This window comes from Heliangelus exortis, chromosome 30, assembly GCF_036169615.1.
Source record: "Heliangelus exortis chromosome 30, bHelExo1.hap1, whole genome shotgun sequence".
Taxonomy (NCBI): Eukaryota; Metazoa; Chordata; class Aves; order Apodiformes; family Trochilidae; genus Heliangelus; species Heliangelus exortis.
In genome coordinates, this window is record NC_092451.1 from 1390800 (window position 1) to 1416507 (window position 25708).

The 25708-nt window shown below is 54.0% G+C and overlaps 3 protein-coding genes, 1 long non-coding RNA gene and 1 other non-coding gene across 9 annotated transcripts in view; 1 reads left to right on the forward strand and 4 right to left on the reverse strand.

Moving 5' to 3' along the window:
* Window positions 1-2111, reverse strand: part of TTI2 (TELO2 interacting protein 2) — a 5658-nt gene extending 3547 nt beyond the window's left edge. The window contains exons 1-2 of the mRNA XM_071728896.1: window positions 2093-2111; window positions 910-1986 (exon numbers count right to left, since the gene is read on the reverse strand). Coding sequence (XP_071584997.1) covers window positions 910-1986; window positions 2093-2111 — 1096 coding nt within the window. The remainder of the gene's footprint in view (window positions 1-909; window positions 1987-2092) is intronic.
* On the forward strand, window positions 1943-2042 carry LOC139788944 (small nucleolar RNA U13). The gene has a single exon (XR_011722990.1). It is a non-coding gene; the product is annotated as a small nucleolar RNA U13 (small nucleolar RNA).
* A 1849-nt stretch (window positions 2112-3960) lies between the features above and the next one.
* RNF122 (ring finger protein 122) lies at window positions 3961-12891 on the reverse strand. Of its 2 annotated transcripts, XM_071729217.1 has the most exons (6): window positions 12605-12891; window positions 7165-7321; window positions 5394-5439; window positions 4547-4588; window positions 4233-4315; window positions 3961-4147 (listed from the first exon to the last, which is right to left on the reverse strand). In XM_071729217.1, the coding sequence occupies exons 1-6, from the start codon at window positions 12627-12629 to the stop codon at window positions 4033-4035; spliced, it is 468 nt and encodes a 155-aa protein (XP_071585318.1). In that variant the 5' UTR covers window positions 12630-12891; the 3' UTR covers window positions 3961-4032. The 2 variants fall into 2 exon arrangements, with proteins under 2 accessions (XP_071585318.1, XP_071585317.1); XM_071729216.1 differs by lacking the exon at window positions 4233-4315 and having other exon boundaries at window positions 3984-4147; window positions 12605-12690.
* Window positions 12892-14627: 1736 nt separating this feature from the next.
* On the reverse strand, window positions 14628-20340 carry DUSP26 (dual specificity phosphatase 26). Of its 4 annotated transcripts, none has more exons than XM_071729004.1 (5): window positions 20090-20239; window positions 18221-18342; window positions 17865-18137; window positions 16687-16895; window positions 14628-15742 (listed from the first exon to the last, which is right to left on the reverse strand). In XM_071729004.1, coding segments are annotated over exons 2-5 (684 nt in total). In that variant the 5' UTR covers window positions 18223-18342; window positions 20090-20239; the 3' UTR covers window positions 14628-15542. The 4 variants fall into 4 exon arrangements, with proteins under 4 accessions (XP_071585105.1, XP_071585108.1, XP_071585109.1 ...); XM_071729007.1 differs by having other exon boundaries at window positions 17865-18142; window positions 20090-20238; XM_071729008.1 differs by lacking the exon at window positions 18221-18342 and having other exon boundaries at window positions 20090-20340.
* Window positions 14628-25708, reverse strand: part of LOC139788789 (uncharacterized) — a 58851-nt gene continuing 47770 nt past the window's right edge. The window contains exon 2 of the long non-coding RNA XR_011722939.1: window positions 14628-15165. This is a non-coding gene — a long non-coding RNA (uncharacterized lncRNA). The remainder of the gene's footprint in view (window positions 15166-25708) is intronic.

Sequence of the window (25708 nt, forward strand, 5' to 3'; positions counted from 1 at the left end):
TAATTACAAAGCAAAAAAAAAAATCAAGTGTGGTGAGTTTTAGTAGCAGAATAACTGCAGTGGCAGAAGAGCTCCCACAGAAGTTGTTGCAGGAGCACAAGTCCCTGTCCCATGCATCCATCTCCCTGGTGGCAGTGGTGGAGCTTGCAGGAGGGAACCTCTGCTTTGGCTGCTGCTGTTGTGCAGGGTGTTAGGGAAGGGAAAGCTGTTCCTATTGCTCCCACTGTTAATCCTAGGATTCTATGACCTCCCAGCTTCCCAAAAGTTCCCAGGATTTCATAGAATCATAGAATCATAGAATCCTAGAGGTTGGAAGGGACCTCGAAAGATCATCTAGTCCAACCCCCCCTGCCAGAGCAGGGCCCCTAGAGTACATCCCCTAGGAACGTGTCCAGGTGGGTTTGAATGTCTCCAGTGAAGGAGACTCCACAACCCCCCTGGGCAGCCTGTTCCAGGGCTCCGTCACCCTTACAGTAAAAAATTTTTTCTGATATTCAACTTGAACCTCCTATGCTCCAATTTACACCCATTACCCTTGTCCTATCACTGGTCACCACTGAGAAAAGCCTAACTCCATCTCCCTGACACTCACCCCTTACATATTTGAAAACATTGATGAGGTCACCCCTCAGTCTCCTTTCTCCAAACTAAAGAGACCCAGCTCCCTCAGCCTTTCCTCATAAGGGAGATGTTCCACTCCCTTAATCATCTCAGTAGCTCTGCTCTGGACTCTTTCAAGCACTTTCCCTGTCCTTCTTGAACTGAGGGGCCCAGAACTGGACACAATACTCCAGGTGTGGCCTCAGCAGGTGGTGGATTTCCAGCCACACCTCCCTCTCCCCGTGCCACTCACTTGGTCAGCTCCTGTTTCAGGATCCTCATCACTGCTCCAAATCCTCCTTCCTCAGCCTCCTGCTGCCCCCGCAGAATTCAGCCACTGTCCACACCCTGCAGCCCGAACCAGCAGCACCAGCACCTCCTCAGCCACCGACTGGGACCTCCTGCTCGTCCAGGGCCTCTCCACGAGGTGCGTGACAGCGAAGATGTAAACGTGTCCCCTCACGCGGGTCAGGACCGGACCCACCACGCGGGGACCCAGGGATTCCTCGGCCTTGGCAGCTTCCAGCTTCCCCAGGAGGTGCAGGAAAACCCCCCCGACCTCTGCTGCTCTCTCAGCCGTGGCAGTGCAGGCGCTGTCCCCGCCGGGGGGATCCCCAGCACCCCACTCGTGCCTCGGGGGGGCTGCGTGGCCACTCAGCTCGGCCGCCAGCTCGCCCAGCGCTGCGGGGCTCAGCCCCTCCAGAGCCCCCGGGGATCCGCAGCCTCCACCAGGGCGCTCAGCTCCCTGAGCTCCTCGCTGGCGCCGCCGGCTCCCTGGGAAAGGACTTTCCGGAGCTGGAGGAGAATTTCCTGGCCCGGCGGAACCGGGGGGGAGGGGGAAGGCGGCTCCGAACCCTCCGGACTCCGGGCCCGCGCCGCACCGCTGAGCTCCATCACCTTCCCCCGCACTCCAGGGCCGCTTCCCACCCCGCAACAAAACCTCCCGCGGCTTTAAAACGCTTTTAAACTCCCGCACGCTCTCCCCTTGGAGCCAGCAGCGCTCTGCGGGCAGAGACCCCCGGCAGCCGCAGCCTGGGCGCCGCCATTTGCCGCAAAGCGCGGCGTGTCGCAAAGCCTCCCTCCTCCTTGCCGTAAAGCGCCGAGAAGGGGCGTGGCGCCGCGTGAATAAATTAGCATGCGTAATGAGGAGCGGGATTGCGGGGAAGGCGCGACGGTGCGGGGCAGGGAAAGGGAGGAGGAGGAGGCCGCGGGTGCGGGGGCTGCTTGGTGCGGGACGTCGGGCAGCGGAAGGGGGGAGGAACGGGGAGCGGCCTCGTGTCGCCCTGACCTCGAGGTGAGGAGCGGGGCAGTGGGATGAGGCGCTGGGGGGCGTTCTCGGTTGATCCTTCCGGTTCAATGCGAATGATGAATGGGAGCGGCACGCGGCTGCGTGACGTGTGCGCCCTGACGTTACGACGTGGCACACATGGACCCTTCTGAGCGCCGGGGGTGACGTCACTGATGACGTCAGATACTTTAGTGTTCAACTAACAGAAGTGAGCGGGCGCCATTTTGACTCGGTGCGGGTGGTTTTGGGGTGAATTCCTGGGGTTTCGGGGCCCCGGCTGAGCGCACCCCAGGATTTGCCCGTTTAATCCGAGTTTTCCACCAAATGGAACAAAACCCCGGGGCGTGGGGTCTGCTACAAAAACCCTCAGTGTGGCAAAGGGGGGGAGGGGTTCGGGTTCCCACGGGGGAAACCTCCCCCTCCCCCCCCCCCCCCCCCCCCCCCCCCGTGACAGTGGGATCGGAGCCAGAATGAGGTAAAAAAAACCAAAACAAAGCAACAAATTTAAAAAACGAAAAACACCACACAAAAAAAAAACAAACGAAAAAGAACAAGAAAACCCAACCAAACTAAAAAAAAAAAAAAACACCCCAAGAAAGAAACAAAAAACAGAAAAACACAAAAACCCCCAACAAAAATAACAAAAAGAAACAAAAAGAAGCAAAAACAAAAAAAAAAAAAGCAAAAGAACGAAGAGAAAAAAACAAACCCAAAGCAACCAAACACAAATTAAAAAAAAAACAACAAACCCCCCCCCCCAAAAAAAAAATAAAAATCCAAACCAAAGAAAAACCAACCAACCAAAAAAAACCCCGGAAAATACAAGCAATGCCGGATGATCCACAAGTTAAAAATCCCAACTCGGAATTCCTGAATCCTCCCGGGATTGTTGGATCCCTGGGGCTGGGGCTGCCTCCTCCATCCGGGGGGGGGCGGTCCCTGTGGAATTCCCACTCCATCCCTTGGTCCCGGCTGGATCCGGCTCTCAGTCCCAGCAGAATCCCGGCAGGATCCGGCTCTTGGTCCGAAAGGATCCTCGCAGGATCCGGCTCTCAGTCCCAGCAGGATCCGGCTCTTGGTCCCGGTGGGATCCCGGCAGGATCCGGCTCTTGGTCCCGGCAGGATCCGGCTCTCGGTCCGGGCAGGATCCGGCTCTCGGTCCCGGTGGGATCCCTCTCTTGGTCCCGGTGGGATCCCGGCAGGATCCGGCTCTCGGTCCTGGTGGGATCCCGGCAGGATCCGGCTCTCGGTCCTGGTGGGATCCCAGCAGGGTCCGGCCCTTGGTCCCAGCAGGATCCCGGCAGGATCCGGCTCTCGGTCCCAGCGGGATCCCGGCAGGATCCGGCTCTCGGTCCGGGCAGGATCCAGCTCTCGGTCCCGGCAGGATCCGGCTCTCGGTCCCGGCAGGATCCCAGCAGGATCCGGCTCTTGGTCCCGGTGGGATCCCGACAGGATCCGGCTCTCGGTCCTGGTGGGATCCCAGCAGGATCCGGCTCTCGGTCCCAGCGGGATCCCAGCAGGATCCGGCTCTCGGTCCGGGCAGGATCCCAGCAGGATCCGGCTCTCGGTGCCGGTGGGATCCCGGCAGGATCCGGCTCTCGGTCCCGGCAGGATCCGGCTCTCAGTGCCGGTGGGATCCCGGCAGGATCCAGCTCTCGATCTGGGCAGGATCCGGCTCTCGGTGCCGGTGGGATCCCGGCAGGATCTGGCTCTTGGTCCCGGCAGGATCTGGCTCTCGGTCCCGGTGGGATCCCAGCAGGATCCGGCTCTTGGTCCCGGTGGGATCCCAGCAGGATCCGGCTCTTGCTCCCAGCGGGATCCCGGCAGGATCCGGCTCTCGGTCCTGGTGGGATCCCAGCAGGATCCAGCTCTCGGTCCGGGCAGGATCCCAGCAGGATCCAGCTCTCGGTCCTGGTGGGATCCCAGCAGGATCCGGCTCTCGCTCCCAGCGGGATCCCGGCAGGATCCGGCTCTCGGTCCGGGCAGGATCCCAGCAGGATCCAGCTCTTGGTCCTGGTGGGATCCCAGCAGGATCCAGCTCTCGGTACCGGTGGGATCCCAGCAGGATCCAGCTCTCGGTCCCAGCGGGATCCCAGCAGGATCCAGCTCTCGGTGCCGGTGGGATCCCGGCAGGCTGGCGCTGCTCACACCAACTCATCCAGGATGGTTCCGATCCCGGGGCGGGGCTGGGCCGGGCCCACCATGGTTTTGTTGCACATGGGGCAGACGCAGCGAATTTCCAACCACTTCAGGAGGCACCTGGGGGGTTCCGAGGGGGTGGGCAGGATTCCCACGGGGGAAAATCCCCACTTCCCATCCCCACTTCCCCCCACGCCGCACTCACCTGCGGTGGAAGCCGTGCTGGCACGGGAGCACCCCCAGCTCCTCCTTCACCTTGAAGTCCTCCAGGCACACGGCACAGGTTTGCTGTGGGGGGGGGAGGCAGAGTGGGTCAGAACCCCCCCCCGAACCCACCCCCACGCGTGGTTCTGCTTCCCACCGGGTGGGGATTTTCCCGGGGGTTTCCAGTCGGGTTCCCTGGGGATGGAGGTTTCCCTCCCCCCACCCTCTGGAGCAGGGGGAATGTGCTCGGGAGCATCAGCCCCTCCCACCCCAGCCCCTCCCACTCCAGCCCCACCCGTGGGTGCTCCCACGCACCCCGTGCACGTTCAGCCTCCGGGCGTCACCTTTCAGAACCACCTGAAGGGGAAAAAAAAAAAAAAAGAGGAAGAGGAGGATGAACACGGGAAGGATTTGGCTGAAAAATGAGGCAGGAAGGGGCAGCTGGAGCCTCCATCCCACCCCATCCCATCCCACCCCATCCCACCCCATCCCACCCCATCCCGCCCCATCCCGTCCCATCCCACCCCATCCCACCCCATCCCACCCCATCCCATCCCACCCCATCCCACCCCATCCCGCCCCATCCCGTCCCATCCCACCCCATCCCACCCCATCCCATCCCACCCCATCCCACCCCATCCCGCCCCATCCCGTCCCATCCCATCCCACCCCATCCCGCCCCATCCCGTCCCATCCCACCCCATCCCATCCCATCCCATCCCACCCCATCCCACCCCATCCCGCCCCATCCCGTCCCATCCCACCCCATCCCACCCCATCCCACCCCATCCCATCCCACCCCATCCCACCCCATCCCATCCCATCCCACCCCATCCCCATCCCACCCCATCCCATCCCCATCCCACCCCATCCCACCCCCATCCCACCCCACCCCATCCCCATCCCATCTCACCCCATCCCATCCCACCCCACCCCATCCCATCCCACCCCACCCCATCCCCATCCCCATCCCACCCCATCCCACCCCACCCCATCCCATCCCACCCCACCCCATCCCATCCCATCCCATCCCCATCCCACCCCACCCCATCCCATCCCACCCCACCCCATCCCATCCCACCCCATCCCACCCCATCCCCACCCCATCCCACCCCCCCCCCACCTCCTCCTCCTGGACCCCTGGAAAACCCCCAGAATTTACCTCTTTGTACCCAAACCGCTCGCTCTGAGCCCGGTGCCGCAGCTTGCTGGGAAGGGGGAGGAAAAAAAATCAGTTTTACAGCAAAAAAGCAGAGTTTTACAGGAAAAAAAAATCAGTGTTTTACAGGAAGAAAAGGAAGTTTTATAGCAAAAAAAATCAGAGTTTTACAGCAAAAAGGTAGAATTTAGAGCAAAAAGGCCGAATTTTACAGGAAAAAAGCAGTTTTATAGGAAAAAAGCAGAGTTTTACAGCAAAAAGCAGAGTTTTACAGCAAAAAGCAGAATTTTACAGCAAAAAAATCAGAGTTTTACAGGAAAAAAAGGAGTTTTTACAGCAAAAAAATCAGTTTTACAGGAAAAACCAGTTTTATAGAAAAAAACCTCGAGTTTTACAGGAAAAGGCAGAGTTTTACAGCAAAACAGCAGAGTTTTACAGGAAAAAACTCGAGTTTCACAGGAAAAAGCAGAGTTTTACAGGAAAAAAATCAGAGTTTTACAGGAAAAAAATCAGAGTTTTATAGGAAAATTCAGAGTTTTACAGTGAAAAAAACTCGAGTTTTACAGAAAAAAAGCAGAGTTTTACAGAAAAAAGCAGAGTTTTACAGGAAAAAAGGAGTTTTACAACAAACAAAACAGTTTTACAGGAAAAATCAGTTTTATAGAAAAAAACCTCGAGTTTTACAGGAAAAGGCAGAGTTTTACAGCAAAAAAGCAGAGTTTTACAGGAAAAAAAATCAGAGTTTTATAGGAAAAATCAGAGTTTTACAGAAAAAACCTCGAGTTTTACAGAAAAAAGCAGAGTTTTACAGGAAAAAGCCAGTTTTACAGCAAAAAATCAGAGTTTTACAGGAAAAAGCAGAGTTTTACAGGAAAAAATCAGAGTTTTATAGGAAGAATCAGAGTTTTACAGAAAAAAACTCGAGTTTTACAGAAAAAAGCAGAGTTTTACAGGAAAAAGCCAGTTTTACAGCAAAAAATCAGAGTTTTACAGCCCCCTCAAGGGTCACGCCCGGGGGGAGCGGCAGCTCCGAGGCTCCGGGAGCAGCTCCTGGGGCTCCGGTGCCCCCAGGGGGAGCGCTCAGAGGCTCCTGGATTCCCTTCGGAAGTCCCTGGTGCTGCAGGAACCGCTCCATTCCCATCATTCCCGTTATTCCGTTATTCCCATTCCCAGCGTTTCAGCTCCCGGCCCCGCGGTGACCTTGGCCGGGGGGAAAGGGAGGGGGGGGGGAGAGTTAAAACGTGCCCTAAAAATGTGTCCCAAAAACGTTTGGGAGCGGCACGGGAGGTTGGCAGAGCCGGGATATCCTGAAGGAAGCTCTGAGCCACCCGGGGCTCTGCTGCCTCGGGTTTTGGGTTTAAAAATAACCCTCCCGGGTTGGGTAAAGTCAAGAAAAATCACACCCCCCACCCCCACCCCCCCCTCCCCGCGGCGCTGCCCAAGACAATGCATCCCTCGGAAAAACAAGAGCCCCTTTCCTGCTTTTCCTGCTTTTTCCTCCTGTCCTGGGGGAGCAGGAGCCAACCCTGCTCCTCAGGGCAGATCCTCCTGGCAAGCAGCTCCCCAAAAAACTGGGATTCCCACAGGGGGAAAATTCCCAATTCCCATCCCCACATCCCCCCTCCCCCACTTTGGGTGGGAGCCGTGCTGGCACGGGAGCACCCCCAGCTCCTCCTTCACCTTAAAATCCTCCAGCAGGATTTTTAAAAAAAAAAACCTAAAAAAACTGGGGGTGTTGGGATGGCCCAGGGGGTGCTGCCCCCCCCCAGCTCACCTGAGGAAGTAGCAGCAGAAGATGAGGCTGAGCACGAAGACGAAGATGCCCGTCCCAAAAATGACCATGTAGAGGTTGAGGGGCAGATCCTGGAAGGTGATGGGGGGCATCGTGCAGGGTTTAGGGGTGTAAATCAGCCCCAGGCTGCAGGAGCACCCTTTGGGGTGGAAAGAGAAAAATCAGCATTTAGAAAGGGGAAAAAAAAAAAAAAAAAAAAAAAAAAGAGATGGAGGGGGAAAAAAACCAAAACCAAACCAAACCAAAAAAAAACCCAAAACAAAAAAACCCCACAAAACAAAACAACAACAAGAAAAAAACCACCAAAAAAAAAAAAAAAAAAAAAAAAGTGCTGTGAGAGGGGGAGAGCCCGGGCTGACTCTGTCCCCTCCAGAGCTTGGAGCAAAGCCAGGACACTGGAGGTCTCTCTCCTGGCCCTGGCAGCACAAGCTGCTGCATTTCCACAGCCACAAAATCCTCCTCCAGCAGCACAAATTGACCCCAGGCAGCACCCAGGCACCTGGGAGGAGAGGAGGCCCCGTGCTTCCATCTCCAGAGAAATCCATGGAGGCTGGAAGGGGATTTAGGGAAGGACAGAGAGAAGAAGAATAAAAAAAAAAAAAAAAAAGAATTTGCAAAACAAACCCAGTTGGCATCTGTCGTTGCTCAAGGGGCTGGTTTTGGTTTTGGGGCACGTTGAGCACCACAGTGACCAAGTCCCCTTTTTGGCACCCCAAAACCTGGGTGCCAGCACATCCCAAAACCTGGGTGCCAGCACACCCCAAAACCTGGGTGCCAGCACACCCCAGGCACTGCCTGGGCCTCAAAAATCCCAACACCAAGGGGGAAATTCAGAGGAGCTGAGCAGAGCCAGTGGCCACCCCAGGAGGGTCCCCAACCACTTGGGTGGGAAAGGCAGCACCAGAGCCCGTGCAGCTGATGCCAAGGAAGGCTCTGGCAGTCAATAAGTTCTGCTTTTTCTGTCCCAAAATCATCCTGACCCCACAGGAGCTGGAGCTCTGATTTCCCATCAGGTCTCACCCAGATGGGGCTTTAGGGGAAAGCAGCCCCCAAGCCCCATCATAGAATCCTAGAATGGGCTGGGTTGGAAGGGACCTCAGAGCTCATCAAGTCCAACCCTTGCTCCACTCCCCCCGTGGTTCCCAGCCCATGGCACTGAGTGCCACATCCAGGCTCTTTTGAAATATCTCCAGGGATGGAGAATCCACCCCTTCCCTGGGCAGCCCATTTCAAGGTCTGATCACCCTCTCTGCAAAGAATCCTTTCCTAATATCCAACCTAAACCTCCCCTGGCAGAGCTGAAGCTCTGCCAGGGGAGGTTTAGGTTGGATATTAGGAAAAAATTCTTTAGTCTGTGCCCTCTTATCCTACTGATATCTGCCTGACCCCCCCCCTGGCTCCAACCTCCTTTCAGGGAGCTGGAGAGAGTGATGAGGTCTCCCCTGAGCCTCCTCTTCTCCAGCCTCAACACCCCCAACTCTCTCAACCTGTTCCAGGCTCTCCCCACCCTCAAATTCAAGAATTTCTTCCCCATCTCCAACCTCAATCTCCCCTCTCCAAGTTTTAACCCATTTCCCTTCTCCTCTCACAGAATCCCAAACCATTTGGGTTGGAAAGGAGCTCTGGGATCATCAAGTCCAACCCTTGCTCCACTCCCCCCGTGGTTCCCAGCCCATGGCACTCAGTGCCACATCCAGGCTCTTTGGAAATATCTCCAGGGATGGAGAATCCACCCCTTCCCTGGGCAGCCCATTCCAATGCCTGATCACCCCCTCCCTAAAGAAATTCTTCCTCATGTCCAACCTAATGTCTGATTTCTAATGTCCAACCATCTGTGCTCAGCAGAGCATCTCCCCCCTTCCCCTTCCACCCAGCACCCTCTGCTCCTCAATCCCATCAAAAAACTCCTCCAGGAACACTCCTGGGTTTAATTCCAGCCTGCTGAAATTCCTCTGCCTGTTTCTCATGCAATTTGCTCCTGGAGATCACAGGGAGCAGCAAGAGCCCAGGTTTGCTCCAGAGGGACCTGGGACATCTGCACAGCAAGGGCAGCCCGAGCAGGATGAGCAGGAGCCATCCCTGGGCTGAGATCCTGCCCTGGGACACTCAATTCCCAGCTGTCCCTGGATATCTGTGCTTGGAATCCATGTGCCCTGGGGATGCAAGGGACAAGGGAACCAGGCAGGAGGCTGGGCTGAAGGATATGGGATTTTCCTGCTCCAGAGGGCTGAGCTTCACCTCTTGTAATCACCAGAGATAATTCCTCAGCCACCTCATCCCCAGAGCAAGACAGGGAGGATTTGTTTGTCAGGTCCCTCTCTCCCAGCTTTCTGCTCTGGAGACCACCAGGTGCAGGAAAAGACAATAGGAAAGGTTGTTATTTTTCCCCTCTCCCTCCCCCCCCCCCATTTCCCTGCTGGAAATGATTGAGAAATCCTCCCCTGAAATAAAAAAAAATAAAAAAATAAAAAAAAAATAAAAAAAAAATAAAAAGAGTGTATCAGGTCTAAAAAAAAATCCCACTGAGCAAGTGAATGAGGTAATGGTGGAGCAGAGGGAGCAGCTGCTGATGGAGGGAGGAAGCCTCCTTCAAAGCTGGCCAGACAGAGCAGTAGCTTGTGCTAACAATAAGGGGTCAGAAGCAAAACAATAACGTTTCCTATGTGTACTTCCAGCTGAGAACTATTCTGAGAATCTGCTGAGCAGCACCAGCCTTTCCCCTGCATGCCCTGAGAGCTGGGGCAACAAACAAAACCAGAATTAGAGCCTCCTGAGAGGGGCCCAGAGGGCTGCTGCTGCTGGCCAGCATCAGGACTTGCCCTGCACCCAGCTCCCAGCTCCCTGGAGAAGCACAAAGGGGGCTGGGAAGGAAAATCCCAGGGATGCCAAACCCTGCTGAGCCCACACTCACCCCCCCAGAGCATCCTCTGTCCTCAGTTTAAGTAAGGAACTCAAAAGTAAGGAACCCAGCGTGCAAACCCCTGAACATCACACCCAGACCTCACCTGAACCACCCAGAAACAAACCCCTGAACCACCCAGACCTCACAGCTCTGCACAGGGATGTCCCTATGCAGAAAAAAACCCAGAAAAAAACTGAGGTGGCACAAGAGATGCTGTAACTTGCAGCCCTGTACTGAAGGAAGCAGAGAGGACTCAGTCTAAGGTGTCCCTGGCAGCCCCAACACAGCTGGCAAGGATAATTTTAGACTCCCCAGCTCAGCAAGGCTCATTCCTGTCACTGAGGCTTTCAAGAATTTGGCTGCAGAGCCAAAAAGTGAGGGTGGCTCTGGAGAAGTTCCCTTCCCTGCTTGGGGAGCAGCCATCAGCCAAGGTCCTGCCAGGATAAGCCCTGGAGCAGCGTGTCTCAGGAAGGCAATGGGAAAAGTGACCCCAAACTTGACCCCAAACAGCCCCTTCCCCTCCTGCTCCTCCCCACGAGAGCTCCTGGGGACGTGGGCACACTGCCTGAGCAATGGTTTGCATGAGCACAAAGCCCTCTGCCTGACAAACCAGATTTTTAGCTCGAGGAGAATGGAGCAAATCTGGCTTTAACCAACCCAAAATGAAGCCCTGATGGGCATTAAAGCCAACCTCAACCTAACCCCTTAATTCTAGCCTTAATTCTACCAGTTTGGTACCCAGAACCAGAACGGGCAGACAATTATTTAGCTGAAAACTGAGACCAGAGGGCTCATGAAACATCTTTGGAAGTCCCCACAGCCACACGTTGGCTTTTGGGGTTCCTCTCACTCCAGGGATGGTCAGAAAGGTGGCTCAGGGTGCCTGCAAAGGGCTTTTCATGCAAACCTCTTCTCTGTGAGCTGAAGCAGCAAGGCTACAGCCCAACCAGCCAGGGCTGGGGCTTGCACCACACCAGTTTGCAGCATTTCCCAGGATTTCAAGTCAAAAGAGCCACAAGTTTCTGCCCGGACTGCACGGAGTTTTTGCTGAGCAGAGCTGCTCCCTCTCCCCAATTCTTGTTCAATAAAACAAATGGGAATCTCAGCAGGTCATTAAATAAAACCATTCTGTCTCCTCCCACACAAAAGCTGTGGGCTTTGTGTCCAAAAATTGGATGCAGATCCATGTAAGTTTTGCTGGGATGGGTTTCCTGCAAAAGTTGCCCCCAAGCCAAGCAGATTTCCACGGACAACCAGATCCCTTCCCAAGGAAGCCACCTGGCTCGTGGCCAGTGACTACCAAGTCCCCTGGCCTAGAGCTGAGCAGCAAGAAGAAAAACCATGATGCAAAAGAGCAGCTGAAATGCTGAGGCAGCAACGTGGCCTGTTGAGAGATTTTGAATAAAATTCTTTGGCTTGAAAAATGGGATTTCTTCAACTGGGTCTCACACCAACAACCCCAGTTCTTTTCAGGTCCCTCAGAGCCCACAGAGCAGGAATTTTGCTGGACTCTGCTGCTTGGAATATTTGTGACTTTGGGGCTTAAAGCCAAAATGCTCAGGTCAGATGCCCACAGCTGGTCTCCTAAACTCATGGCTTGGCCTTTGAACAAGGATGGGCTCTGTTTCTGGTGTTTCCCAAAGCTCAGAGCTGCTCAGAGCCTCTGTAAGCAAAGCCTCTGATATTTAGGATGTTTCTTTAACACAAACCCAGTTTGCATTTGCTGCTCTGCAGCACTTACTTCCCCGTTTCATGGAAACACCACATGTCCAGGGCTAACCCTGCAGGACCAGCAGCTTCTTATCCCCCGACTTGCACAAGAAGACACAAGGTATGAGTTACAGGAGAGGAACCCACTGGTTGCTTTACATTTAGCTTCAAAGCCTGGAACTTTTTCATAAATTAAAAGAACCCAGCCTTTGTTGCCGAGGCCGGGCTTTGATGGTGGAATTCCCAGCGCAGCTTCTCAGCTATTTAGCCAGGAAAATAAACCACTTCTCATTTAATCCCAAACCCCCTCCACATGTGCAGACTCCGTTCCACGTTCCTGAGGATTTCTTACAGCGAACACGAGAACGAGGAGGCAGGGCCTGGGCTGGGGTCCTTTAGAAAGAAGTTTATCCCAATTCTGTGGAGGCACGAGAGAAGTTTGGGGTTGGGGTTTTGGTTTGGGTTGTTTCTTTTCTTTTGTTTCCCATTCAGCACACGAAACGACGGCAAACTCATCGCCTTTAACCCCGGCAGCTGAGGAGGATTCGCTTCTCTGGAACTAAAACTGCTCCCTGGGCTCACCCCCACCCGCACAGCCCCAGAACCGGACCGGACCGGAGCTCCCGCACCGCTGCGGAGCGGGGATGGGCAGCGAGCAGGACAAAAACCTTCCCGAGCTGCTGGGACGGACCGGGAGCAGCGGGGAGGGGGGGGGTGTCCGCTCCCCCCAGACCCCACACCCCTCCCCTGGAAGGGACCTGGACCGGGACCCCATCCCCATCCCCCCCAAGCCCCCCGCTCCGCTCTCACCGTTGCACCACGGGTACGGGGGCATCCGGCAGCCGCTCCGCGGGCCCGGCCCGGTTCGGATGGGCGCCCATGGCCGGGAGCGGGGCTGGGCCGGGAGCCGGGAGCAGCCCTGCCCGCAAACCCCGCCCCGACCCCCCCGCAGCAGCCCCCGGAGCCGCCCCCCGAGCACCCCGGGGGCCCCCGGGGCTGGGGAGCTGCGGGCACTGAGGAACCCCCAAAACTCGGGTGTTTTTCCTCCCCCGAGAGTTTTTCTGCTTTGCTTTCCTTCCCATGCCTGCACCCCCCACGCATCTCTCCCCCTGCACGGGAGGCAAAGGGGGTGCTCGAACACCCCGGCACCCAGCTCTGCACATGGCCCAGGTTTGGGTTACCCGGGTCCCATCCCATCTGTCCCATCCCGTCCCAAAAATACCCCCCTAAAAGTGCACAAATGAGGAGGAGAAGGGTTGGAGCAGGCACCCTTAATTGCAGCAGAATTTAATTGCACAGGATCCAACCCCCAGATCGGGCAGATTGTCCCCAGCTGGGGGATGATGGCTCCCACCCCACACCTGAGGCTGCTCAGCACATCAGCCTCTCCTTCCTCCTCCTCCCTCCTCTTCCTCCTCTCCTCCCAGCCAGGGATTTTTGGGATGTCCTGTCTGACAGATGGACAGACCCGTCTGTCTGTCCCGGCCCGTTTGGGGGAACCTTCTGGAAGGCACCGAGCTCCTGCTGGCTCTCAGGCTTCCACCAGGGATGGGTTTGACCACGCGTGACATTTCCACCCGAATTCCAAACCCTGCAGGTGACCAGAATGAAGGGGATGAGAAATCCTTCTGCCTGCCCTCACCTTGTCCCTCTGGGTCCTGCCCGTCTCCCTCCACCAAAACCCCAGGGATTGGGCAGGTTTGGGGGCAGGGGCTGTGCTGTGCTCCCCAAATCAGGATGCTTTCCCATCCCACTGCAAGCACCCAGCACCCCACGGGCTCTTGTCACGCATTTCCCTCTCTGGATTTGTTTCCTGATCCATCAAACCCATCCTCACCTCCTGCTCGGAGCCTCCCTGATCCCACCGGGGGGGCTGAGCAGCAGCAGCCAGGAGCACAAACCCCAATTGCAAAAAAAAAAAAAAAAACAAACCCAAAACCCCAGACGGGGGACCCATCACACGGGCCAGGACCTTCCCACCCCTCAGTCCTCCCCTCCCGAACCTTCTGGCACCTCCAGCACCCCCAGCACCACCCAGAGGGGCTGCAGGACATGGACCAAACCCTGCACGCTGCCCAACACCAGCTCCTCCCTTCCCCTCCAGGTCCTCCTGGCACCCTCAGCACCCTCAGCACCCCAGGGCACTTTCAGGGCTTTGAAAGAGCAGCCCAGAACCCACTGGTGCCACCTCGGACCCACTGTTCCTGCCCCCCTGCAAACCCAACCCTGCTGCCAGTCTGGGTGGGTGCTGGTTCGGTGCCGGCCTTTGGGTGACCAACATCGCCACCTCCTGATGGCTGCTGACCCTGGGCACTGCCAGCCCGGCTCCGTTTTCCTTCAGGAGCTTCACTCGCTGTCCCCACTGCTAGGAAAAAAAAATTAAAATAAAATAATAAAATATATAAAATAAAATAAAATAATAAAAAAATAAAATTAAATAAAATGAAATAAAAGAAAATAAAATAAAAGAAAACAAACTAAAACAAAATAAAGCAAAACAAAACAAAATAAAATAAAACAAAATAAAACAAAATAAAGCAAAACAAAACAAAATAAACCAAACCAAAACAAAATAAAATAAAACAAACAAAACAAAACAAAACAAAACTTAATAAAACAAAGTAAAATAAAACAAAACAAAACAAAATAAAATAAAATGAGTGGGGAAGCCCAGCACAGGCACTGGGCAGCAGTGGGGTCTGACAGCTTCAGCCCCTGGACCAAGGAGCTGGGAGAACTCGGGTCCATCTCAGCCCAGAGCACTCGGGGTGATTTCTCTGCCTCCTGGGACAGATCCCAGCCTGACCACAAAGCACACAAGGGAAGGACAAGGTTTTTCCTTAGCACTGCCTTTATTTTTCACTGGTTAACACTAGAGATGGGGGGGCACCCAAACACTACACCAAAAAGGCCTCTTTGCCCAAGCCCACACACCAGACCTAATAATTCACATTGCTACACAGACCAGAAACAAATAGGAAACAAGACAAGGAACACACAGAGCTTTAGTCCCTGGGGAGGGAGGGACAGGACTTGGCAAAGGCATCTGCCACGGGGGAGAAATGAAGCCCTGGAGGCTTCCTGGAGCCAAGAGGGATTGAGGAAAGGGCCAAATCCCTCCCCAGGCATCTTGGAGCAAGCAGGCTGGGAAGGAGGCTGCACATCAGGCCTGCCCAGGTGACAAGATTGGAGGTTGAGAGCCTGTGTTTTACCCCTGGGAATAACTCACATGCCTGGGGACCCCCTGAGCTGATGGGGGGCCCAGGACCCAGCTCCATGTCACCCATCGAGCTGCCAAGGAGGAAAACCTCCAACCCAGCCACTCAGCAGGCAGCAGGGCAGGGGGTTGGTGGCCTCCAGTGGATGAAGATCTAGGGCTGGATTTATCTGCTGAGGTGCTGAGGACACAGAGCTCCTCCTCTGTCCTGCAGCAGCACCCATGGAGCAATCTGTGCTGGAATCTCCCCCTGAAATCTCTCTTTGTTGGAAAGGGATGGGTGACACCCAGTGGGTGGCTAAAATATCCACAGAGAGGCAACATCATTCTGTTACTTGTTCCTCTTCCCCAGCTGAAAGCTGACTGCAGTGGTGGCAGAGATGACAAACCCTGAAACGTTCCTTTCCTGACATTTTTAAACATTGACACGGGGAAAGGAAAGAGCCAGGGCTTGGGGTTAAATAGGACATGGGGTTAATGGAAGGGGAGCACCACCCACCCCCACCACACGTCCCCTCTTCTCCTCCTCCTTCAGGCACTCCTCTTCAGCCTCAGGGCATTGTCCAGGGCCACCAGCTGGCGCAAGAAGCCCCTGTTGGGGATGATCCCACGGTGATCCTTGACTGTTTTTATGGCTTCTACCAGGGGCATGTGGTGCCGGATCATGAGGTAGGCGAGGACCAAGGTGGCTGACCTGCTGACCCCAACAGCACAGTGCACAAGGATCCTTCCTGGGGGGGTGTGAAACACAGGGGAGTGTCACAGCAGAACAAAAAATAAAATAATCCTGAGGACCTCAAGTGTTGGCAGCATGGGGCACCCTGGAGCTGGGGCTCAGCCTCTGGGGTCAGATGTAGAGCCCCTTAGGGGATGGATAGGATGCACCGAGGGCCTCCTCTTCCACCAGTGAATTTTCACCTCCCAAAACAGGCTGGACAGGACCAGCCACAGCTTGGGATTGTGACCTGGGGGACCAGTGGTCTCCCCCAGCCTATTGCCTCTTTGGAGGAGATGATTCAGTGCAGGAGACACCATCCCAGGGTAGAAATACTTCTGTTTCCTACAACACTTAAACAGCAGGAGGTTGATCTGACTTCCCACCTGCCTGGGCTGGTTTCATCCCATCCCTGCTCCACCAGTTCTGTCCCAGAAATCTTTCTGGAAGAGCAAGGAGGCTGTGAAGGGATCCAGCAGAATTCCTGTGAGGAAGGGCTGAGGGAGCTGGGGGTGTTGAGGCTGGAGAAGAGGAGGCTCAGGGGAGACCTCATCACTCTCTCCAACTCCCTGAAAGGAGGTTGGAGCCAGGGGGGGGTTGGGCTCTTTTCCCAGGCAACTCTCAGCAAGACAAGAGGGCACAAGAGGTCTCAAGTTGTGCCAGGGGAGGTTTAGGTTGGACATGAGAAAGAATTTCTTTCTGGAGAGGGTGCTCAGCCATTGGAATGGGCTGCCCAGGGCAGGGGTGGATTCTCCATCCCTGGAGATATTTCAAAAGAGCCTGGATGTGGCACTCAGTGCCATGGGCTGGGAACCACGGGGGGAGTGGAGCAAGGGTTGGACTTGATGAGCTCTGAGGTGCTTCCCAACCCAAATGATTCTGGGATTCTGTGGCTCTGGGATTCTGTGAGTTGAGTCTGGGATTCTGTGAGTCTGTGACTCTGTGCTTTTCCCCACTGACCTTCATTCAGTGCTTGGTGGATGAAATCAGCTGCAGGGTAGAAGTAGGGGCTCATGTCAAAGGAAGGGGAGTCGTGGGCCTCGATGCCCAGGTACCGGATGCCCGTGCCCTCGTAGTACTCAGCACCCCCCCTCCACTTGCTGTGGGAGGCATTGAGGATGTGGGTGATGTGGAGCTGAGCCAGCTCCCTCCTGTTGGCTGCTATATCTCTGCAGAGGGTGAGAGGGAGTGCAAGGGGTGAGGAAAATCAGGTTAGGGAAATACAAGGGGCAGCCCAGAAAGCCAACGGGATCCCGGGATGCATCAAGAGAAGCGTGGTCAGCAGGTCAATGGGAAGGGATTTCCCCCTCTGCCCTGCTCTGCTGAGACCCCACCTGGTTCTGGGTCCAGTTCTGGAGCCCCCGTTACAAGAAAGGGATGGAGAGTGGCCAGAGAAGGGACAGGAGGGTGATCAGAGGGCTGGAGCAGCTCTGCTGTGGGGACAGACTGAGAGATTTGGGGTTTTTCAGTCTGGAGAGGAGAAGGCTCCCAGGAGAGCTCATTGTGACCTTCCAGTATCTGCAGGGGCTACAAGAAAGCTGAGGAGGGACTTTTTAGGCTGTCAGGGAGTGATGGGACATGGGGAGTGGATTCCAACTAGAGGAGGGGAGATTGAGGTTGGATGTTAGAAAGTTCTTCCCCATGAGGGTGCTGAGACCCTGGCACAGGTTGCCCAGAGAGGGGGTGGAAGCCCCATCCATCCCTGGAAGTTTTTAAGGCCAGGCTGGACAGGGCTCTGAGCAACCTGGGCTGGTGGGAGGTGTCCTGCCCATAGCAGGGGGGTTGGAACTGGGTGAGCTTTGGGGTCCCTTCCAGCCCTGACAATTCTGTGATTCTGTGAAGTTTCCAAAGACAGCGCCAGGGTCCTCCTGTAAAATTCCCTCCGAGAAGGATGGGTCCAAAGGAAAAACCAGACTGAAGATTCTTGAACTTGAAGCCAAGCTCAGTCCCTGACCCCAGGGGCACAGCACCCCCCCCAGCAGTGTCCTGTGTCCTGTTTCTGTCCCCCCCCTTTGTCCCCGTGCACCTCCCCCTCCTCTCCCTTCGCTCTTCCCAACCTCCCCCTGCCAGATTTCCCCATTTGACAAAAATACTCCCAGGACCATCCCCCCAAGCTCTTGTCCCTTTCTGATACCTACTGATCACCCAGGTAGAGCCCTGGCCAGACCTCATCAGCATGGTTACAGGCTGTCTTGCCTGTGTACAGCAACCTCTCCAGCTCAAAGACGCTGAGGATGGGGTGGTGGTGTCGCTCCTCCCGTGAGCCTCGGCTTGGTGACCTGGTGCCATTCCTGGAAAACCTGGACAGGAATGCCATGGGAGCTGCTGAGACCCACAAGGCATACCTGTGGGTTCCTGAAGGCCGGAGAGTGGCCTGGAGGTCACTTCTGCTGCTGTTGCCACCCACGGTCCTGTTCTGGAAGCAGTGGAGAGAACATCAGAGCAATTAAAGACCTCTTGCTGCATCCTTTGGGTGGAGATGCTCAGTTCTCACATTCCTGCTGAGAGGGCTGTGTCAAGTCAGCTCCCCAGTGGTTCCCAGTATGAGCCAAAAGCATCACCTACACTCCCTTTGGAGCAGCAGCACTGCTGGGGAAAAGCTGCTGATGCCAGGGGCTGAGAAAGGGAGCCAGAGAGAAAGGCAGATGGCTGAGTCTCCTCAGGCTGAGGTTTTGCTCCAGCCCCAAGACTTTGGGTTGAGGCCACGCTGGCAAAGAGTGTTCTCCACAGGACCACCTCCCTTCTGAGCTGGCTCTGGGGTTTTGCCTGCCAGCAGGACAAGGCCAGCTCCAGAACTGATGTTGCCAACCTGGGATCAGAAGCGATGAAAAGCGGCCAGGTCTGGGCAAGCCACCAGGACTGGGGAGGAGGAAAACCCCCCCAGACAGGTGGAGGATTCCATATGGCACCACACAGAGTCTGGCCAGGACCCAAACTCCTGCAGACCAAGCACAAAAACCTGCGGGGAGGGAGGGATGGGATGAAGCCCTCCCAGTACAGCAGTTCAGGACTGGTTTGGGATGGGAAGAGTTAATTTCAGAGGATGAGAAAGCTCATTTTACAGAGCAGATCCTCTAGGACCAAGCTCTGCTCTCAAACCTTCAGATCATGCCAAGAAACCCCCCCAGAGCAGGTGACAGTCCCTGAGATGTTCCTCAGAGGTTCCTCCTTTTGCTGCTGCCCCCAGACATGGGAACAAAATTCCCTGCCCTGGAAAGTGGCCAGAGAGCATCCCCCCCCCAGCCCCCCAGCACTGATCAGTTCTCTCTGGGACTCCAGGGAGGGATCAGAGGGACCTCAGGGCTGGATCAGAGCACGTCTGTCTGTCTGTCTGTCTGTCTGTCTGTCTGTCTGTCTGTCTCTGCTTTGCCCTTTTTCCCAAGGCAGCAGCCAGCAGCCTCCAGCCACTTCTTGGCAAATCTGCAGAGGAGGAAAACATTGCAAGGGCATGGGAGAGCTCTGAGGGAATCCAGAGAGAGACTCCTGGATATCTTTCCCTCTCCCTGCTCCAGGCTCCCACTTCTGAGCCTGCCTGGCACCCTGGGGTGCTGCCCAGGCTGTCTGCACTGCTCATCCCATCCCATCCCATCCCATCCCATCCCATCCCATCCCATTCCTTCAGCTTGTGGGGGAATTCAGATTTCACCCTGACACATCTCCCCTGCTCAGATGAATTTTGGACTCCTTCATGCTGGGAGCTGGCAAACCCCAGCAGGAAAAGGCACTTGGCCTGGCCATGTGCTGGGGCCCTTAAACCTGCTGTGACCTTGGCTGCAGCACAGCCACATGCCACCAGCCCCAGGCACTGGTAAGAAACAACCAGAAGAAGGGCCTGGAAAAGGCAATTAAATAATCAGGATAAGCCTTTCATTAGCCAAAAAAACCCCCACAAAACCCCAAAAAACCCTAAAAACAAAGCAGCAGACCCTCTTATTGCTGCAGCTGTTTGGGAAACAGCAATCCATACCTCCCCTGGGATGTAGCTCTACAAAACCTTGGACCCAAAGCTCCCCCCAGCATCTCAGCCCCCCCACACCACCCTGCCACCCCCCCTTAGTGCTGCAGGGGAAGAGAAACTGCCCCATCTCCAGGACCTCAAAGCATCCCTGGCACTCAGACCCCCCCACAGGACCCCCCCACACCCCTCCTTCCCCTTTTTGGCCAAGCCCAGGGAATCCCCCCATGCTGCTGGGTGCATCCGGAGCCCCTGGAGAGAGGGGGGAGAGATCCAGAGCTGCTTTGGTGCCCAGAGCCAGCTGAGAAGGGGCAGTGCTGAAGAAGAGGCTGCTGAGCCTGCAGACAGACAGACAGACAGACAGAGAGACAGGAGGGAGGGAGGAGATGCCCACCCCCTTAACTCTACCTTAGTGAGGGGCTGGGATTGCTCAGCTCCAAACGAAGCCTGGGATCAGATCCAGTCGGCCATGTCCTTCCTGCTGCTGCTGCTGCTGCTGCTGCTGCTGCCGTGGCAAGGCTGATGTCTGAACATCTATTTTAAGCCATGACATGTCCAGAGGCAGGTTTGTTTATATCATGCTGTGCATGGATGGAGCAGGGAGGAAGGAGATGGACAGGGAGGCAGAGCCGGTGTGCACGCCCGCACACACACAGAGTGCCCATTACTACAAAAAAAAAAAAAAAAAGAAACAACAAAAAAAAACCCAACAAAAAGACAGGAAAATTCCTCCTGCCAGCTTCTTCTCTCACTCCTCCTCCAGCAAACTGAAAGCCACAGGCGTGCAGGGAAGGAGAAGGGAGAAAGGCAATAAAGTGGTGCTGAAGGCATGATTACCCTGATCATAAATCTGGGGCCAGCTCTGCAGGCTGCTGCTCCTCTGGGGCTTCATTTCAGCTGAACTTGTGTCCCCCCCTTTGCTGGGTCCTCTTGGGCTTGGTGGCATTTATTTCATTTGCTAAGAAAATCAGCCTAGGGGGGGGGGGAATGCATGTGGTGAGATGACAAACTATTTACAAATCCCTGTCAAAGCCAGGGAATACTTTCTTTTTTTTTTTGTTTGTTTTTCTAGGGAAAAGGAAAAAAAAAGGGGAAAAGAAAAAAGTGGAAAGTTGAAAGATGGAAGTTTTCTGTTTTGACATCTTCTAAATTACATCATTCATTTCAGAAGTGCAGCAATACTTCAGTTAAACATTTTCCAGGCAGAATAGTCCCCATTTCCCTTTTGAAGGGCTGGCTTTCAACTGAAAAGCTTCCCTCAAACCAAAGGTGGGTGTGAAAAACAACTGTTTGGCTGTTCCAGGCCAAAGGACACTTCCTAGGAAAATTCATGGCATTCCTTACCTCCAGTTTGAGTAAAAAAAGGGATAAATTTCCTGTCCTCTTTTCAGCTGAACTTGTGTTTATCCCAGGACACCATCTCAGAAGGATGAACTCAGCCCTGGCAGACACCCCTCCTGCCTGCTCCAGTTCCTTTTGCACCTGCAGAAATATTCACCCAGGGCTAAAAAATCCCAGGAGAGACCTCCAGGCAAGACTTAAAAGGTTCAGCTGCAGCTCCAGAGGGTTTGTGGGGACCTGATCCCAAGGGAAGAGAGGCTCCAGCTCCATCCATCCCAACTGCTCCTCCCCAGACAGCTCAGGGGCTGGGCCAGGAGTGGTTCCTTTTCCTCAGCCACACTGGGGCAGCAGATGTGACACCTCGGATGTGACATCTTGGATGTGACATCTTGGATGTGACACCTCAGATGTGACACCTCAGGCAGCTGCTCTGCCACCAGCTGCAGACACAGAAGCAGAGCTGCAGGGTACACCAGAACTCTACTTACCTGCAAAAAATTTAAAAATTTAGCTTTTCATTCCCCAGTGCTCCTCCAAAAAACAGGGCTTGGAGTGACCTAAAAGGAAATTTGCACTTTTCACACCTCTGTAACACAATTTGATCGTGGACAAGCTGAGGCCACCTCCTCCCCCCCCTGCACCAAGGAATCACATTCCCAGTGGTCTGTAAAACATTTTCCTGACAAAAGCATCTACAACCCCCATTACAAAAGTTAAAGCTGAATTTAAAGAAAACAACAAAACCTACATGAAATAAAATCAGGTGGAGAAGTGTTTTGGCAGAGCATTGCCTGCAGGGAGCTTGCTGGTCATTTAAACAGAGGATTAGTAGTTGTTTTTCTTCCAATAATAATAATACTGAAATTGCTTTGTAGAGCAGCCAGAAGTCCCCAGCAAAGCCCGGGACTGCTTCTTAGATAATGACATCTCAGTTGCTTTGAAATGCCTGGGCAGCTGCATCCAGGAAAAGCATCAGCAATCTGTCCTATTATGGGGGATTTTTCTTAGACACAACCCAGACCTCTTTGCTTCATCTCCTCTCCTTGTTTTCCATGAACATCAGAGCTGCAGCAAGGACTGGGCTGCAGGATTTATCAGCTCCAGAAGCAGAGAGGACACTCAGAGCCCTGGGACTTGGTCTGCAGGCTCAGGGGGGCCCAAACCCCATCTGAGGTTTGTTGGGACTTTTGACTCTTCCTCAGTTTCCTTGCCCCTTCCTCATCACCTCCAGGTCAGAGCCCTGTCTGCCACCAGCTTTGTCCTGAAGAGCCCTGTGAAGCAAAAAAACACCCCAAGAATTAATCACCAAGGCACAGGGAGAGAATTTAAAGCTGTTGGGATGGGGTAGGATGCTGGTGCAGGCAGCTGTGGTATCCCCGGAGCTCCCCTCTTGCTGAAAACCTGAGAGCTCAGCAACAACAGAGGTGGAATCAGCTCCCAGCTGAGTAATTTGGGCACCTGCAGCTCCCAGGGCTCAGCTTGGAGCAGGAATTGGGGTTGGGGCCTGCAAAACCCCAAAGTGAGCTGAGCTTAAGGGCAGCTTTGGAAAAGTTCACAGATCCAACCACTGGAGGCTGCTCTGGTTTTACATAAATCACCACTCTGCCCATTGTCAGCCCTGGAAAACTCGAGACAAGGAGACAAAGGGCAAGGGTTGGAGAGTTTCAGAGCTGCTGCTTCCCTGGTTTGTTGTTCTCCCCTGTGCATGCAAATTCCCTGGGATCTTCCTAGCCCTCTTTTAAAGATCAGAGATCAATCACTTTGCACACTAAATGCTGCAGGTCCAAAAGCCACCTGGAAAGCACAGGAGAGCCAGGTTTTATTATCCTCAGCCATAAACAGGAAGAATATTTGTAGTCCCAGCCTCTGCTATTTGCCAGACTCGGTGCAGAGGAGGGTGGGAGATGGAGGGAGAGCAGAGGGCAGAGGTGGCTGCAGCCCAACAAGGTAGAATTGAGGCTCCTGTAAGGTAAAGTCAAGCTAAAGTGACATTGGTGACAAGGATAGTGCAGGATGATGGCAGCACTGGAGCCCCAGAGTGGCTGAGGTGTGAATAAATGTGATTTACTGAGCACTGAAACTGCCTGGGAAGGATTGGATGCTGGGGGCAATAAATCCCCCCCCTTTTCACTGCAGCAAAGGCTCCTCTCTAACTGCACCATGGATGAAGCACCAGAAAGTGGGGTGGGGATGTATTCCTCAGAATAAATCAGAGAAAAATTTATCTGATAAGGGCTGAGGTCGTGTGGCCACTCAATCCGGGGCAAAATCAACTTTTTCTCAAAGTCCTGAAGTACTAAAGAGCAATCCTCACTCTCTTCTTGCCTACATTTAGGTCAGGGATAAAAGATTTCTTTTGGGGCTCCATCCATGCTCCAGCAGCCCAGAAGGAAATCACAAAGCTTAAGGCAATGACCCCCCCAGGGGCTCCCCCACATCCAGCCCAGCACCCCTGGGACAGAAGCTGTGTGCTGGGAAGTCCTCTCCCAGCCCCAATAAATATCTGATTCCCTGCAAGGGATGTGCTGGAAGGTAATAAAGGCTTGGAAGGGAGGCTGTGTGAGGAACACAACCCCCCTGTGCCCATTCCAGGAGTGTCAGCCAGAAAGTTAAAGCCTCATCACCTGGCTGTATTGATTCACTGCTGGAAGGGGTCACTGGAGTTCTGGCAATCCTGAGATATTTTCCATTAAAAGAAAGAAAAAGGGTAAAAAAAAAAAAGAAAGAAAGAAAGAAAAAGGAGGAGGAAATAACTGGCCCCAGACTCATTGTCTGACAGCTGCAGCACCTGCAGAGCCTCAGTTTGGGAAGAAGCAAGTCCTGGTCCAGAAAGAGAGACACAGCTGCTTTGTTGTTGTTGTTGTTGGAAACTTGCAGTGTTTATGGTCACTTTTTAGCAGGGAGACTCTGAATTGCTGGTGGATGCGTTTTGTCTCTCATCCACAGACGGGAGAAGCCTGGGACAGCTCAGGACTAGAAGGGAAAAAGAAAAAAAAAAAAGAAAAAAACTGAAAAACCAATAAGCTGCTGGCAAAATTTGCTGTGAAATCCTGATGCTCTCTAAGTGCTCACTTCAGCCTGGCACATCGGGAAGGGGAAGGGGAAGGGAAGGGGAAGGGGAAGGGAAGGGAAGGGAAGGGAAGGGAAGGAGGGAAGGGAAGGGAAGGGAAGGGAAGGAAGGGAAGGGAAGGGAAGGAAGGGAAGGGGAAGGGAAGGGAAGGGAAGGGAAGGGAAGGGAAAGGGAAGGGAAGGGAAGGGAAGGGAAGGGAAGGGAAGGGAAGGGAAGAGAAGGGGAAGAGAAGGGAAGGGAAGGGAAGGAAGAGAAGGGAAGAGAGAGAAGAGAGAGAAGAGAAGAGAAAAGAGAAGAGAAAGAGAAGAGAAGAGAGAGAAAGAGAAGAGAAGAGAAGAGAAGAGAAGAGGAAGAGAAGAGAAGAGAAGAGAAGAGAGAAGAGAGAAGAGAGAAGAGGAGAAGAGAAGAAGAAAGGAAAGAAAGGAAAGGAAGGAAAGGAAAGGAAAGGAAAGGAAAGGAAAGGAAAGAAAGGAAAGGAAAGGAAAGGAAAGGAAAGGAAAGGAAAGGAAAGGAAAGGAAAGGAAAGGAAAGGAAAGGAAAGGAAAGGAAAAGGAAAGGAAGGAAAAGGAAAGGAAAGGAAAGAAAGGAAAGGAAAGGAAAGGAAAGGAAAGGAAAGGAAAGGAAAGGAAAGGAAAGGAAAGAAGAAGGAAAGGAAAGGAAAGGAAAGGAAAGGAAAGGAAAGGAAAGGAAAGGAAAGGAAGGAAAGGAAAGGAAAGGAAAGGAAAGGAAAGGAAAGGAATAGGAAAGGAAAGGAAAGGAAAGGAAAGGAAAGCGAAAGGAAAGGAAAGGAAAGGAAAGGAAACGGAAAGGAAAGGAAAGGTCAGGAAAGGAAAGGAAAGAAAGGAAAGGACGATTTATATCTGTGTCCTGGTAGAAAGCAGGACCAGTCCCCAAGAAATTCACCCTGATTTCAGGGAGGATGGGACTTGCTGTGATTATTTCCCTCTTGAGTACTCTTGGGCCAAGCTCGGATCCGGGTGAGCAGGGCCAGGCAGCAGCAGGGGCTGGGGGCTGCTCTTAACTCAATGATTTCCCCACACTCTGTCTGGGGCACTGAGAACCCCATAGCCCAAGCATCATTTCTAAAGCAGCAAGAGCAGCTTAGGAGCTCAGATCTAAAGTCAGGGAGAGCTGGGTGCCTAATTCCTTCCAATCTCCTTTCTAATTCCTGGCCTTAGGGCTTTGAGGAAGCCACGGGTTTGATTTGATGAAGAAAAAAGCTGCCCCATTAGCAGGTCTGATGTTGGAGAGATTTCTTTCAGCCTGTGATGAATCCCAGCACCCTTCATCAGGCCACACTTGCTGCTAGATCCTATTTTCCCTTCAGTGACATTATGTCTCAACCAGGCTTTCAGTGTAATAACATTTGCAGTAATGAAATCACCCGGCTGCACGCTCTTCTTTTAACAGCAAAAATATCTGAGTTGGCTACAAAGGGAGATTTAAATGTCACAGAGAATGTGCTGTATGTGTCCATCAGAAGATAAGGGTTCTCTTTGTTGATGGAACCGAGGCAGCAGGGGGACTGCTGGGCTTGGGAGCACAAAGGCTCCCCCAGGCTCCTTGAATAGGGAATGAGGAGGCTGGGGGGGAGCAGGACAAGGGGAAGGCAGCAA

Bases quoted from the DNA above. Each gene is read 5' to 3' on its own strand.
- DUSP26 (XM_071729004.1), bottom strand. The intron at 16,896-17,864 runs GTAGGTATCAGA...CACCCTCTGCAG, and splicing joins GGGCTCTACCTGGGTGATCA to AGATATAGCAGCCAACAGGA. The intron at 15,743-16,686 runs GTCAGTGGGGAA...ACACCCCCCCAG, and splicing joins CCACCAAGCACTGAATGAAG to GAAGGATCCTTGTGCACTGT.
- RNF122 (XM_071729217.1), bottom strand. From the start codon at position 12,629: ATGCCCCCGTACCCGTGGTGCAACG. The intron at 5,440-7,164 runs GTGAGCTGGGGG...CCCCCTTCCCAG, and splicing joins TTCTGCTGCTACTTCCTCAG to CAAGCTGCGGCACCGGGCTC. The intron at 4,148-4,232 runs GTGAGTGCGGCG...GGAACCCCCCAG, and splicing joins CAGCACGGCTTCCACCGCAG to GTGCCTCCTGAAGTGGTTGG.